The sequence below is a fragment of the Phyllostomus hastatus genome, unplaced genomic scaffold (assembly GCF_019186645.2).
Source record: "Phyllostomus hastatus isolate PE091 unplaced genomic scaffold, TTU_PhHast_1.1 phas_contig_137, whole genome shotgun sequence".
NCBI classification, from domain to species: Eukaryota; Metazoa; Chordata; class Mammalia; order Chiroptera; family Phyllostomidae; genus Phyllostomus; species Phyllostomus hastatus.
The window spans coordinates 8,187,120-8,202,775 of NW_025333583.1; the positions used below are offsets into that span (position 1 = coordinate 8,187,120).

At 47.1% G+C, this 15,656-nt stretch overlaps 1 protein-coding gene across 3 annotated transcripts in view; it reads left to right on the plus strand.

Moving 5' to 3' along the window:
* The window catches only part of NHEJ1 (non-homologous end joining factor 1), a 77,654-nt gene that overhangs the window by 4,146 nt on the left and 57,852 nt on the right, over positions 1–15,656 (plus strand). For 2 of the 3 annotated variants that reach the window (XM_045851332.1, XM_045851340.1), the window contains exons 4-5: positions 6,078–6,216; positions 6,806–6,864. In XM_045851332.1, coding sequence (XP_045707288.1) covers positions 6,078–6,216; positions 6,806–6,864 — 198 coding nt within the window. Of the gene's footprint in view, positions 1–6,077; positions 6,217–6,805; positions 6,865–11,149; positions 11,227–15,656 lie in introns of all 3 variants that reach the window. The other variant, XM_045851348.1, reaches the window with a different exon arrangement.

Below are 15,656 nucleotides of genomic sequence, written 5' to 3' on the forward strand. Positions count from 1 at the left end.
GTTTCTGAGCTGAGTTTTGAAGATGAGCAGGAACTAACTGGGGGAAAATAAAGAAGTCATTCTAGGCCAGAGTGCATTTTGAGAGGCTTGGAGGTGTTTTAGTGTGGGGCAAGGGTGGGGGACTTTGTGACTGCAGGGAATTGAGAGCAATAAGGTAGGCAGTGGCCAGATCGTGAAGGGTTCTAGTGAGTTTGGATTTTATCCCAAGGGCAACAGGGGTTCATTGAAAACCTTTAAGCTGGGGCTTAACATGGTTCAATTTGTACTTGATCGGTATCACTCTGGCAACAGGGTAGAGTATGTACCAGGGTTAGGTCTCTTTCTGAACAGTATTTCATCATTTAAGTCTCACAATTGTCCTGCAAGATAAGTGTTACATTCCCTGCTTTTCAGAGTAGAAAACTGACATTGAATGTAATTTGCCCAAAGTCCTCCAGCTTATACATGAATGGGCTGGAATCTGACTTGCAGATGGGTCCGACCTGAGAGCCCATCTTCAGGGACTAGGGGAACACTGTCCTTTGCTCACTTGTAGCTTTCTAGGCCCCAACAGCTTTTTTAGAAATCTGTTAGTTGAGCCCTGACTTGTGTGGCTCAGTGGGTTGGGTGTCGTCCCACACATCAAAAGGTCACTGGTTGGATTCCCGGTCAGGGCACGTGCCTGGGTTGCGGGCCAGATCCCTGGGTAGGGGTGGGGGAGAGGCGGCCGATAGATGTTTCCTTCACACATCAATGTTTCCGTCCTCTCTTTCTTCCTCTCTTCCCTTCTCTGTAAGAATAAATACATAAAAACTAAAAAAAAAAATAAATTTGTTAGTTGAGAGTGGACATTAAGAATTAGTGTGTAGGCATTACTGCTGCTGGTCTCTTCTGCACTTCTGTAATAATAGCTTATTTCAGTTGCATTAGAGGAGGGGGTCTTCTGTGCAAGGCCTGAGGGTTAGGTTGCTCAGCAAAGGGATCTGACGAGTGGGCGTCATTTCCTATCTCCCTTCTTTAGTCTCCCAGGGGTGATGTGGTGCTCTGGCTTCGACAGAGTGGAAGGGACAAAGTGCCTTTTGAGAAACTGTTCTCTGGTGTTTCTTCTTCATCTGGAACCCGGTAGAGCTAGACTTGAGTGCTTGGAGGACTACATTTCATTTAACTCTCAATTCCTCAGGCCCATAAACAGTGTTTAGCAGATAATAGTCACTCATATTTGTCGATTTCAATTGAATTTCTTGTGAAATTTTCCGTCCTGCTTTACATACAGAATTTACCTATTTTGTTCAAAACCCCTGTAACTCTCTCCAAGTGACACCAGGGGGCACTGTTCCCTCAAGAATGCTGGTTCTGAGACCAAAACATTTGGGTCACTTTGGGAAGTGCAAATAAATGATGGCTAGTCTCCTTTTGCATCACAGCGCCCTAGAAATTTAGGGAAAAAACAAAAAGAAACTTAGAAGTGACATTAGGAGGGCAGTTCCCCGTGGAGGCTGATGTGCTCTAATAGTTTTTTTCTTTTCTTTCAAAAGAATAATGATATTATAATTGAAAATAATATGTAAAGAAAAAACTGGGGGGCAGGGAAGGGGAGAGCAGTGGGGGGGAAATGTGGGACAACGGTAACTGAACATCAATTAAAAAAAAGAAAATTTAAAAAGAGAACAAATACAGAACACTATTCTAGACACGTCCCTGTAACTGGGCAGCGGCGTTCAGAGTGGAGTGAGTCTCTGTTGGCTGTGGGAGGGAGTGAACGCTGAACAATTGATAGTGATTGTACTTTCATGTAAAACAGAATCATCATTCTTACAAGAAGAATGCCATCCCAGGAAAATCCCTGGACCCGAGGAAGCTTTATAGGGAAAAAGTTCGAGCCCGTGGACGCTGGTGAGGGTGTAGCCAGGCACTATTTCAAGCTTATGCGTATGTCTGTGAGGTCACATAGTCATAATTTGTGTGTGTTACTCATTCTTGTGATAGTTTTTATTTAATTGTTTTGAATGAGTAGTTCATGCAAAAGACAAACAGTTCAAATATTTAAGAGTAGGCAGTGAAAAAATAGGTCTTTCTACTCCCTTTGCCAGTCCCTCATTTTCCTTCTCTAAAGCAACGACTGATATCAACCTCTTGTGAGTTCTTAAAGTAAGCTATATCTAGGTACATATATATATGTATGTTTGTGCGTACTCACACAGTCAAATATTATCTGGGTGTATGTGTGTGTTTTCACAAATGGCAGCACACTATTCGCACTGTTCATTACCTTGCTTTGTTCACTTACTTCTAGAACTTAGAAATCATTCATCCCAATACGTTTAGAAGACCTGCCTCAATATTTTTAATGACATCATAGTGTTTTATTTAATGAAGATATCAACACGTATTTGATCAATATGCTGCTGGTAGACAGCTAAGTTGTTCCCATTCTTTTGCTGTTATATGTAGTGAATATCCTTGCATTTACTTTTCCATGTGTAACTGTGTGGTTAAATTACTAGAAATGGAATAGCTGAATGAGGAATTAGTTGCATCTTTAACATTGCTAACATAATGCCAGGTTGTCTTCCAGAGAGATTACACAGGTTAACTCCTACTAGTCACACAGGAGAGTAGGAGAGAACCTATTTCCCTACACCCTCTACAGCATATCTGAATAGTTCTTCAGTCTCTGTAAGACATTATGGACTATATAAAGCTTCGGGTCTCTGCTTTCCAACACCGAGCCCATTTCCACTTCTGGCCAAGTTCTCTTTTCTTCTTTTCCTCTCCACTGTGTATTCTGTCCAGTACCGAATGGAGTCCTTTTGGTTGTTGTTTACCCATTTTTTCTGATGTAATTCTTTTTATCTTTTGGGTTTCCAAAGTTTATTAAAAATTAAAGGATAGGAAAACTTTACATAAAAATGTGTCAGTTTTAGCTTCTCTACACTGTTGTCCACACACATGACAAATCCAAACGTGGTATCCTTTCGTTCAGCCTGCAGGGCGTGACCCCGTGGCAGCCAGGCCAGTTCATCTGGTTCATCGCGACGAGCGTGGAGCCGGCGCCTGTGCCCGTGAGCCCAGCTTTAAAATGGGCACCCACGGGGCTCTCGCCGCCATCCTGGTCTCATGAAATATTCCATAGTTTGACTTTCAAATTTCTCACCTCTTTGGCCAATTTGTAATTCCTAGGACTCGCATGCAAAGGGTTTTTTTGTTCATTTGTTTTTAAGAAAGAGCAAAGAGCACAGGCTTTGGAGCTAGCAGGCCTGAATTTATAGCTCAGCTTTGCCACTTGGACTATTTGTATTACCAGGGATAAGCTACTGAATTTGTATGAGACCTGATTTCTTTATCTGTAAAGCAGAAATACCAGTCACAACCTTACTATGGAGTTATGAGGGTTAGATGAAAGGGCGTGTGTAATATTTCTTACTCCTAGCATGATAGTGGACCTGTGAGGGCCAGTGCTGCAACTTCATCCTTTTTCTTTGTAGAAAAGATTGGGACCATGAGAATGCTTGGGATTAAGCCAGTTTTACATCTAGGTACTTTCGGAGCCAGAACGAGAATTAGGTCTCTGAATTCCCAGTCTATTACCCTTTTCCCCTCTATCTAGACCTGATTGGATTCATCTTGAGATCGATAACTGCCATTCTGCTCTCCTGCCTATGACTTGTGAACATTCCTATGAGAAATCTGCAGACATGGTGGGAAATTATAAATAGCTTTTCCGTTGGAGAAGATTGCCAACTCCTGCTTCTGTATCCACCACACTTCCTGGCCTCCTTAACTCTTGAGTTCTTTGAGGGCATAGGCCTCGGAAGGTCAGAGCATGCATTAGGCATACCGTAGGTATTTGTTGAATTGACTCGTTGCACTGCATCTCTTCATATGCCGCTGTCTGTAAGTGAAGGGGGCGGGTAGGTGTGTCCGTACCCTCCAAAAGCATTTCAAGATTTTCCCTTGTAGTGTCTGTGGATTTGCTTTGAAATGTGTTCCTTCAGCCGCAATGCCTTGTTCTAATTAACTGATCTAAGTTAGCGTTCGTCTAACTTTGAAGTGAGTTAGTGATTCAGAGTGATGTAACCCAATCCTGTGAAATATTTTAGAAGTTAAAATATTTACTGATAAAATCTTTTTTTTTTTTGCTATGGGGACCCTGGAGTCCGACAGATAATTTCAGGTGCCTGGTGTAGCATCACAGTGTTTATGTAGACACAGCATTGATTAAAGACTATTTCCCATCAAGTTTCATGTTGCTACATTTACTACCACTCAAAGACATTGCTATTAAGGTGGCCTCTTAGAGAGAGGCTGGTTACTTGGCTTGAGGAGTTTCTGTTGCTTGAGGGCTGTCCCCAGCAGATGGTGGTGCTGCTTGCTCACCTGGCACGCTTACTCTCATTCAACCCACCAGACGTCGACGTGCTTTCATGCAAGTCCTCACCTGTTTTTCTTCCCGATTTACCTTGACCAGGGCCAGCATTGCCACAGACGATTCCTAGGACCCAGGGCTGGATCTAGAGCAGATGAATTTCCCCAGTGCAGGACTTCTGCCACATACCGAATAGTACTTCCTGGACACTCAAGTCTGTACTAAGGCCTGAGCTGGCAGACAGTGCCAGGCTGGGGTGTGCTGTGAGATGGAAAGGGGCCGGTGTCCAGAGCTGGACTGGATTTCTGGCCTTCCGCTTTGTGCAGTGACCCCGGTGCTGTTCTCAGGCCCCAGTGCTGGTACAAACGGCACTGCCACGAACCCCTCACCTCCCCACTGCCATTAGAGAGATGTGGAAAAAAGTCGTTTCCTCTCAGTGTGAGCCACAATCCAATGGGAATTTTTTAGTAGTAAGTTTTACTAGAAAATTAGCAGAAAACAAAAACACGAAAGTCTGTAGAGCTCAGACTGCAGATCCTGATTGCGATGAGTCTGGCCTGCCCATCTTATAGGGCACTCCGGTGCCACCTCCTCACTTCGAGCCTGTGGGGGCCATCTCGTCTGAACATGCTCCGTTGCAGGCCGGGGCCGGGGCCGGGGTTGGTGTGCTACGGTCAGCAGGCCAGCCCTGGCTTGCTGCCTATTTTTGTCAAGTTTTGTTGGAACCCAGCCACCCTCGTTTATTACACGTTGTCTATGGCTGCTCTCATGCTGCCAGAGCAGAGCTGAGTATTGCGACAGGGACTGTATGGGCCACAGGATCAAAAATATTGACTCTCTGTCCCTCACAGAAAAAGTCTGCTGACCTCTGGTCTAGGGCATTTCTCCTTACTGCCTCCTCAGCTCATCCCCTTCAGGGAAGGGAAGGAAACTCTGGTCACATCCCTGAGCCACAAATAGGGTATTGATTTTGGTTATTTTCTTTGGCTAAGGCTTTTATCTTTCCAAGGCTAATAGAATCCTTGCATGGGTGAATTAAATGGTAATTTTGTATGGCTGCACATTATCATAGGAGAACGGCATCCTAGCTGCGTTGCAGGATGGCTATGCTTGTGACCTTCTTACCTCCTGTTAAGGGCAAGGCGTGTGTGTGTTGGTAGTTTATTCCCTTCTAGGCTGGCCTCTCCGTGACTGGCTTGCTCCTGTTACGGCAATGACCTTAGACTTTGCTGCACTGGTGGAAACAAACTGAAATGGCTCTTCCGTAGTGTGTGTGGGTCAAATGTGACTTCAAAACCTCTTGACTTTCCGTGGACTTTTGTCTCCTGTTACACTGCAGCTAGCACGTGCTATTGTAGCCACACCCTACTTTCTGGAAGGTCACTTGGATCTTCTGCTTCTGCCTCTCATTCTCTGCTGAGAGTTGAGATAGTACTTTCCTCTTATAAGCCAATCGTATCCTTCTCTTTACAACTCTAGGTATCTATTCATGAGTATTCTTTATTCTTCCCGTCTTTTTATCTGTGACCCAGAGAAAATCCTTGAACTTCTCTAATCGTGAGCTTCTTTAATTATGATATGTCTATTTGCATTTCACGTAGATGGATTGCCTGCCTATGAAACAGTAAGCCCCTATGACAACATTTACTCCAGTATTCGTCTAGGTACTGATACAATGTTAGGGAATGTTTTACAAGTATCTGTTGGCTCATCGCTCTCTCTTCCATGAAAGGTCTCCCAGCATTTGATTCGTCCCCTGATGGGCATGAGCCTGGCCCTGCAGTGCCAAGCGAGGGAGCTGGCCACGCTGCTTCGCATGAAGGACCTGGAGATCCAGGACTACCAGGAGAGCGGGGCCGCGCTGAGCCGAGGTGAGAGGGCATTCTTTGAGATGTCGTGCGGGGAACGGTACAGGCAACCAAGGGTGCCTCAGAAAAGGGGGAGACTTTATTTATATTAGAGGGGTGCTTTCCTGAGGGTGGGTGCTGGGGGCTGACCCCAATGGAGACTCGATGCTTCTGTCTGCCTCAAGGACCTGGCTGGTGCCCAGCTGGCCGGCAGAGGCTGTAACCGAGTTCAGACATGCCCTCGGCAATGTCAATGGCAAAGAGAGACTTGGAGAGGGGCCAACCGCTATACAAAGCTGTACGAGGGCAACATGAACTTGGGACTTCAGGAAGGCGCAGAGCTCCAACCTCAGAGTAAAAATGCAGTTTGACCTTTGTCGTCGTGCTGGGAGAACCTCCGAGAGCACGTGCCGCGTTGCTGGTTGCTGATCGCCCTCCCCTCCTCCTGCTGCCCACGCACTCTCAGCCCTTCCCCCAGGCGACCGGGCTCCTCTGGGAGTTGCATCTCCGTGCTCTTTCCCATGAACTCTTGGGCTCTGTTTCTTTTCTAGCCCGCAGGTAAGAAGCTCGTCCTGAGACTCCCATTTCTTTTCTGTATCCCTTCTTATTACAGATCGGCTGAAGACAGAGCCGTTTGAAGAAGCATCTTTCTTGGAACAGTTTATGGTAGAGGTAGAGTATTTGTTATTTCCTTTCTCCCGTGCAACCTGGCTGGACTTCCTTCTCTTCCAGGTGCTCGAGGGGTGACTCGAGTTCGGGTGTTGGGTTGCTGGCGTGGTTGGAAAGCTCTTTCTCTGAAAAGGTCGCCTATAAAGAGTCTGGTAAAGCTTGAGATGCACATGGGCAGTTGGGGGAAAGACCGTAAAAGGGCAAAGGTGGGCTGATTAAATTCATAAAACATCTCTGTTCACGTACCTAGGTATTTAATTTGGAGTTCTCTGACCTTGGAAAGCTTGGTTGCCCAGTTGCTCCATTTTTTGCTTGTTGAGGTCTGATCACAGGTCTGGATTATGGATCGGGGTCAGGGGGGGGGGGGCGTTGGGGTGGGGGGGTGCTAGTTATTATTACTTGTCCAGGCCCCTCAACATCCCACAGTGGAGGAAGGGGGAAAGCACAGGGCTGCCATTTGGGGACTGTCTTGTGGGCACGGCAGGCTGTGGAAAATCACCATGTTTACACAAGGGGACTGGCAAAGGGATGAATGGGGAGCAGATAATTGTGGCCTGTCAGAAGCTCCTGCCTGGGTTTCCCTTCTAAGGACTGAGCGTGGCCAAAAGAAACAACTGTGAGATGCCAAACAGGGGGAGCATTATTAATAGTGACCTTTGATAATACCAGTCAATATTGATCTTCTCCTTCTCTAACTCTTCTGGGACTTGTTGGTTTGTACAGTTAGTACCTTAATATTATTGCCCTATTTCCTAATTGTGCGTGTTCCCCAAATTGGCACTTTATTATGGAGGTAAATAATGCTGTGATGATATTATGTTATATATAAATTATTTCATGTTTCTATCTTCTGGGCTAATTTGTCAACTCCTTACAGACAGGGGGCTGTGACTCTCTCTGCTTTTGAACCTAAAATGAGTCCTTTCCACAGAGTGAGGCATAGAGCAGGTGTTCTCGAGCTGGAACTTTCTGTGCTGCCTTTGTGTGCCGGCTGGGCAGTGACTCCAGAATGCCTGGGGTCTTCACACTAAGGGCAAAATAATGCGAGCTGAGTGCACAGTCCATCTACGAGAAGGAACTCGTGTATTTGTTAAGTCCTGAAGTGGAACAGGTTTCAAGTCTTTATGGGGAAAGAGAGACCATTAACCGTAGATTTCCTAGGCCCTTTTTCTGTCAGCTTCCCCTGTCTGCGGGTTTGGATACAAGGTTACCAGAGGCTGGAGATGACCCACTAGTTGGTGCCTCAGCCCCTCCGTTAAACAACGCAAGGCTTATTCTCAGCTCCGCAGAGGGGTCCCTTCCTGACCGAGGGCCTGCATTTCTCTCCAGCTTGGTTTCTTGACATTTTCCTTTGTGTACTTCATGCTTCGGCCATATGGACTGACTTCTAATGACCAAAAATGCTTTTTCTCTAACCTTGATGTCTTTGTACACATTGTCCCCTTTATCTAGAATGCTCAGTGTTCTGGGTTTATACCTTGTAAACATCTATACTCAGCTTCTTTAGGAGACCTTCCAGGACTCGTGTAAAGATAATACTCCATCCTTGCTACTATGGTGCCTTTGTTTGTTCCTGTGTTTTACCACTTAGCCCTTTGTGATATCACTGCTTGTATGTCTGCAAGACTGTCTTTCTCCTCCACCGATGTATGGATTCCTGAGGGCAAGGGCTGTGCTCAGTGCATCTCCATACCCCCAGCACTGAACACAGTGGCTAGAACTGGCAGGTTTTCCAGAAGCGTGTGGACGAATATGTTGATAAATACATGCCAGGGGGATTGTATGAAAACCGTGGCCTGTTGATAACAGTGGTGCTTGCTAGACCTGTATTTGGGCTCTTCGACTATGCTCCTGGTTTATTTTACAGCTTTGGGTAAACCCCTTCTCTTAGAGCCCCTGTTTTCTCGTTTATAAATTGGAGGCTCACCTCTCCCACGCTCCGGGGGCTGGGGGAGCCCCACAGAACTGCATGTGAAAGCATATAGAATCCAGGGGCTAGTCCGGGAAGGCTCTTAGTGTTTTGGAACCAACTTCTTCAAGAATGCCGCCGGTCCTTTAGACTTTGGGTGGATCACATCCAAGCCACACAGACTTGTAGAATTTTATGATATCTGCAAAGGATCTGAGAGATAGGTGGTTGTAGCTTTCCATTTCATAGGTTAAGAAACTGGGCCTCTGAGAAGTTCAGTGACTTGCCTAAGGTCCTACAGCTACAGCTGTATGTTCGGGACCCCCTATACTTCTTGTCTAGGATTATCCTGATTTCATTTTGCTACTTTGGTTGTCACGCCAATTAGATGAGAGTTCAGGGCTAGGACAATGTGCAATTCTTGTGACCTCTGGGATCACCGCACCGTCCTCTGGGATCGTCGAATGTCCTGCGTCGCTGTGAGAATTGAGAGGTTTCCAAACGGGACTGCAGAATTTCTTATAGCCGCTGCACCTTTGCAGTTATGCTGCTGGCCTGGGGTCCTACAAACAGGACACAGAAGGGTCATGGGGTCATTCAAGACTGAGCTGGAAGGATGTGCCATCAAAATAAGCAACATAGGAAGATAAACAAACCAGGGACAGAGAGCTCGGGATGAAGGCACAGGGGGGCCTGGACTGCAGTCAGAGGGCCATATGGTCAGTGCCCGGGGCTGTTATTTCTGGTTCTCATTGAGGCTATTGCTGGGCAAAAGGCCATAGAGATAGGGCAGGGGGCAGTAGGACAGGGAAGCTTCTAGGATGCTAAGGCCAGGAAAAATATTTAAGGATTGGACAGAGGTTGTTACTTCTCCGTATTTAGCTCTTCCCCCCACCCTCCCCGAAGAGCCTGATTTCTCATTTCCAGGGAGCCCAAGGGGGCCAGCGGACGGTGGCCCTGCTGGAAGGGGAACACTGGCAATGTTGATACAAGTCAGGTGGGCGGGGTGGCTGCTGGAATGATCCTCACAGCGGGCACGAGCCCCATGTAGAGCATTTCCTAGGACCAGGGGCTGAAAGTCACCTTTAGGAGTAGAAGATGAGTCCAAAAGTTGGGGGCCGATATTGCATGGCAGTAGGAACTGTGTTAAAGGGGAATTTAAAATGACTGGACTGGCACAGCCGACTCTCAGCCTAGTCCACTGGAGGGAGTCCCTTCCCCTGGCCCTGCCCGTGCCTCTCTCTCTCTCCATCTGGTTGCCATCAGGCTGTGTGGCTGCTGGCGGGGCTCTTTATTTATTTATCCCAGTGTAATGGGGTGAGGAGGGAGCTGGCCTAAGGCTGGCATTCCGAGGCCAGGCCACTGAGCCACAGGCGGTTTGCATGGGTGTGTGAGTCACTGGGGCTGCATGCTGCTCAAACCAGACTCGGCCAGGCTCGGGGACGGGCAGCCCAAAATAGAGCCCCGCCCTCTGCAGCTGGCAGCCCCTGGCGAGGAGTCAGCCCTTGACACCAGAACCTGGGCAGTTACATGAGGTTGGCTTTCTTAGGGAGGGGAGCTTTCACAGAGGTAGAGATTTTGCAGTTCTCTTCTTCTCTGTCTCCAGAGGAGAGTATTCGGCACAGCAGTCACTTCTGTTACTGCATTCTGAATGCCCTCTCAGACTTAATCGGTTCAGTATAATTCCTTAACCAATTCCTATTATACAGTTTGAGTTATATAACTACGGTTAACGTTGATTTGACTCAGCAGCCTAAATGTAGCCCTGGCCTTTGTGTACTGTCTAGTTTTAGTTACTGTCTTCATCTGCTGTCTGGCTGCAGCCTGATTGTAGAGTAGATCCACCACGCAACAACGTTCTTCACTGCTGCCCTTAGGAAGCTAGAGGTTGTATCAAAGACACCGGAGAGTCCTTTAACCTGAAACCTGTTGTCCTGTTAGGTTCATTCTCAGGCAGCTGCTACTTGGTTTCCTTGGCCGGCTTTCCACTCTTTACCCACCCCTTAAATGTTAGTGTTACCTCGAATAGTGTCCTCGACCCTCTCACCCTTCACTCTCCTTCTATCTCATCCCGACTCCAGTGTTGGTGGTCAGAGCTTGCTGCTGAGTACCGAGTTTGTATAGTTTCAGGCCCTGGTTTCTTCCCGCATGATTGACACGTCCACCTGGATGTCTCGCATGCAACATGCCCAGAATTAATCATCTACTCCCCCTAACCTATTTCTCCTCTTACCTGCCTTGTCTTGGGGAATTATTCCATTCAGTTGTCTAAGCTAGAAACTTAGAAAAAGTGGGAGTTACCCACTTTTCTCTTTGTCTTTACTTCCAAAGCCTAACTGGTTAACTGTCTTTGGGATCTGCTGTTTTTCTATGTTCCAGCTTCCATTGTCCAAGATTCGCCCCACCCTGCTCCATTTTTGGTTTGACCATGCAACGGCCTCCTCACTTTCCTCCCGGTCAGTACTCACGCCCCTGCCGCTGAATTTGTGGTGATGTCAGAGTGATCGCTTTGAAACAGAAACCTGGTTATGTCACTCTCTTGCTTAAAGTCCTTTAGTGGTCCTCAATAGCCTATAGGATAAAGTCCAAAATTCCTTGCACGTCACCCAAGGTTACCCATGATTTGGTCCTGCTGAGCTCTTCGGCCTGGCCCTCCGTCACTGGCCCATACACCCACAGTCTCACCATACTGAAGTATCGACAGCTTCCCGCCCGTACAGCTCTGGGCCCAATTGCTCTGTGTTCTCTTCACTCTTGTCCTCGCGATAAACTCCTGTTCAACTTTCCTAACTGTACTTGGGCGTCATCTCTTTTTTGAGCTTTCCCATGACCATGTTTCCTTTCCTTGGCCTGCTCTCCTTCTCCCAAGCGTAGGCATACTATACTGCCATTCCCACAGCCCCTATACCTGCCTGTGCCACTTGGGTCTAAGCCATCGTTGTCTTTTTCCTGCATCCCTGCGAGAGCCACCTACTGGTATCCCCGCTGCTGCCCCCGCGCGTCTTTGGCCAACTAAGTGATGCTAGTAAAACATAAATCACATCGTGCTGCTCTACTGCTCAGAGCCCTTCAGTAGCGTCACACTTCTCTTCCCAGGTAAAACCAGGACCTTAGGATAGCCTACAAAACCCTACATGGTCTGGACCTCGCTACCTTTCTGACTTCATCTCCTACCACTCTCTCCCTCACTAACTCACTGCAGCCACACGGGCCTCTTGCAGTTTTCCTAACACTCTAAGCATCACCTGCCTTTCGGCCTTTATGCTGCCTGTTCCGTCCGTCTGGAGCACTCTTCAGATATTTTTGTGGCCAACTCCCTCTTGCTCTATGACAGATTACTCCAAAACTAGGGGCTTAGAACATTTAATACAGGCTTTGAGGGTCAGAATCTGGAAGCAGCTTGGCTGGGTGACTCTGGTCTCTCATGGAATTGCAGTCGGGCTCTGGGATGGGAACGCAGTCATCGGGATAGGTGGGTGCTGGAGAATCCAGTCCCGGCTCTCTCACAGGGCTGTTGGTGGGAGGTGCCATTTCCTGGCCACGTGGCCTCTCCCTAGGGCTGCTTGCATGGACATCCCTGGCATCCTCCAGAGCCAGGAATCCCTGAGAGACCAAGACTAAGATGAAGAGCAAGACCCAAATGGAAGCTGTAATCCTTTTCTAACCTAAGTGGCATCCCATCTCTATCTTGCTGTATTCTCTTCATTAGAAGTGAGTCACTAAGTCCAGCCCCTAGTCCAGGGGAGGGTAATTAAGCTCCACCTCTTAAGGCGAGGTGTGTTAAAAAATCTGTGGACAGTCCTGACCAGGATGGCTTGGTTGGTTGGGCGTAGTCCTGCAAAGCGAAAGGTCACTGCTTTGATTCCTGGTCAGGGCACATGCCTGGGTTGCAGGTTCCATACCCAGTTGGCGTGTGTAGGAGAGGCAACCGATTGATGTTTCTCTGCCTCTTTTTCTCCCTCCCTTCCTGTCTCTCTCTAAAAAAAAAATTATGGACATATCTACACAGAGTACAATAATGTCTTTGTTCAGATGTCACCTTCTCATGGAATTTACCTCGACTATCCTATTTAAAGTTGTAAGCCACCTCCCTGCCCCTCCGCACCTGGCACTCACATTTTGCTTTACCACGTTTTATTTTCTATTTTTTCCACAGCCCTTTTAACATATTACTATAATATTCGCTTCTTTTACTAACCTTACCATTTATGGCCTGTCTCCCCTCTGCCATGCACCTGTTTCTCAACTCGTAGAGGCAGACATAGGACTCGGAGCACGTCTGTCAGTGCCCTCATGGGCATCATACAGAAGGGTCAGTCCGGGTGCATCCGCATGGCCTCCCGACCATGGTGTGTGTCACTTCTCTGATCCAGAGAAACCCACAGTGAGTTCATTCTTCTGGAATTCAGAATCGTGCATGCGCACTAGGCCAGGTTCTGTGAGCGTATACGGTATGATAGTGTTGTCATCAAAGAGCTCACTGTGCGCAATGGATATTAATAGGGCCACAGGAATGGAGTGATTGAAAAAAAATTCCTGTAGAAGTGAGGTTTTGAACTGGACTGTAGAATACATTTTGGGTTTTGGGTTTTGGGTTTTTTTTTCCAGTTTTGCTAGGGAACTATTTGGAAGATAATTTAGGTGGCTAGCACATGGACAAAGGATATACATTAAGAATGAGGCCCTGGCTGGTGTAGCTTAGTGGACTGAGCACAGACCTGTGAACCAAAGGGTTGCTGGTTTGATTCACAGTCAGGGCACATGCCTCGGTTGCAGGCCAGGTCCCCAGTAGGGGGCGTGTGAGAGACAACCACAGGTTAATGTTTCTCTCCCTCTCTTTCTCCTTCCCTTCCCCTCTCTCTAAAAATAAATACATAAAATTGAAAAAAAAGAAAAGAATGAGAGTGGGTGAGGATTGATAGGAAATAAGGTTAGCAAGATAATAACTTGTGGCCAGGCTATAGAGGGCCTTACATGCTAGTCTGGAAGGTCGGTGCTTTATTCTGAAGGTAAATGTTTTTCAGCTTTTTTTTCTGCCTAGAATCCATTCATGTGTCCATGTCAGTCCCATTATTAGCATTCCATGCAGTGATTCTCAAACAGAGGCGCATCTCCTAGGTAGGAGATGGGCACTTCCTTCTTCCAGTTACTAGTCACCGTTGTAGATAGGGGGGAAGCGTTGGAAGGTTTGCCCGGAGAACTGACACATGAAAGCAATCTTTCAGGAAGATCAGGCCGTCAGGGGCGTGCCTGTGCGATCTGAAGAATAGCGGTGCTGTTGACAGGCCGGGAAAATCCTGGGCGGGGCTCGATTAAATCTAATCTTGGGCATATAAAGCAATGGTTTTCCTTATTTAAAACACAAATCCACCAGTATTTGAGCTCTGCACTGGAACTCTCCAGGGAGGAAGGGATGGCTGCCCATGTTTCTCAGCTGTGTTTCTTCTGAATTTTGCCTTCTCTTGGGGGTTTTCTCGCTGTGGCTCCTGCAGTCGCCATGGAGCCCTGCTTCCAGGGGTCACCACTTCTTTTCTTCTGGCCCGAGAATGTATAAAAAGGCCTCTTTCTTTACTGTCCTTTTACAGCGCGTTGTAAGGGCCCATGCTTTCAACAGAATATTTATTAAAAATCGGAGGAGAACCTAGAAGGGAATCAATGTAGAATGTGCAAATGAGCTAAAATGACTCCTTCCTAAAAGATAGTTTTCTGATTCTGGGAATCCCAATAGCGAAGGACTTTATCTGATCTGCAAACACTCAAAACCAAATGTTCTAAAGTCAGATGGCTACATGGGAGGGGCGTACAACATAAATAGGTGTATCGGGCTGGCGAGGAGACGACAGAGGTTTGTGAGAGCCTGCGGAAAACTAAATTGTATGCCCCCCCGTGTCCAGACCCAGACAGGCCAGCGCGATCTCACAGACACTGCTCCAGGACATCGTTGTGTATCTTATTTAATTTAAAGGGAGTTACCAACTCTCCTAAAATAAAAACTATCTTGTTTTGTTTAGCCTTACCAAATCTACTGTTAGTGTCTCATGTGGTTTTATTTTTTTTAAAAGATTTTATTTATTCTCACAGAGAGAAGGAAGGGAGAAAGAGGAACATCAGTGTATGAGAGATACATACCCCTCGCACACCCCCAACTGGGGACCCGGCCCCCAACCCAGGCACGTGCCCTCACAGGGAACTGAACCAGCGACCTTTTGGTTTGCAGGCCAGTGCTCAGTCCACTGAGCCACATCAGCCAGGGCCCTCATGTGTTTTCAATCTCCAGTCTGGGAAATCTACTTAGAGTTCTGAACTGAGTTTGAGGCAGTGTTGATTGATGCCTTATTTCTGGCAAATATCTAGCCCCTTTAGGCCTACCCTGTAAGCTTCACATACCTCTGGAGCATTTTGCTCTGATATTATCCTTATTTGAGTCTCCCCTTTCTCCCCCTTGCAGAGGAAGGGTGTCACAGAACTCCATTGATTACAGTATGTCCATTCAACAACGTCATCACTCACACAAATGTTGATGGCTTATATGTCAGAGTTCGCTTGAAAACATAACATGAAGATCTTTTTATCTCATTTTTTTGAAAAATTTTTTAGTCCTCACTTGAGGGTATATTTCTTGATTTTAGATAGAGAAGAAGGGAGCGAGAGAAACATATCGATGGGAGAGAGAAACATTGATTGGTTGCCTCCTGCACGGGCCCCGACTGGGGATCAAACCTGCAGCCTAGGTGTGCGCCCCGACTGGGAACTGACCCTGCAGCCTCCCGGTGTGTGGGACGGTGCTCCAACCAACCGAGCCACCTGGCCAGGGCGAGATCTTTTTCAATACGTTCTGGATTTAAATGGATTACAGGACCTACAAGGTTGAATGCTCAAGAAAGAG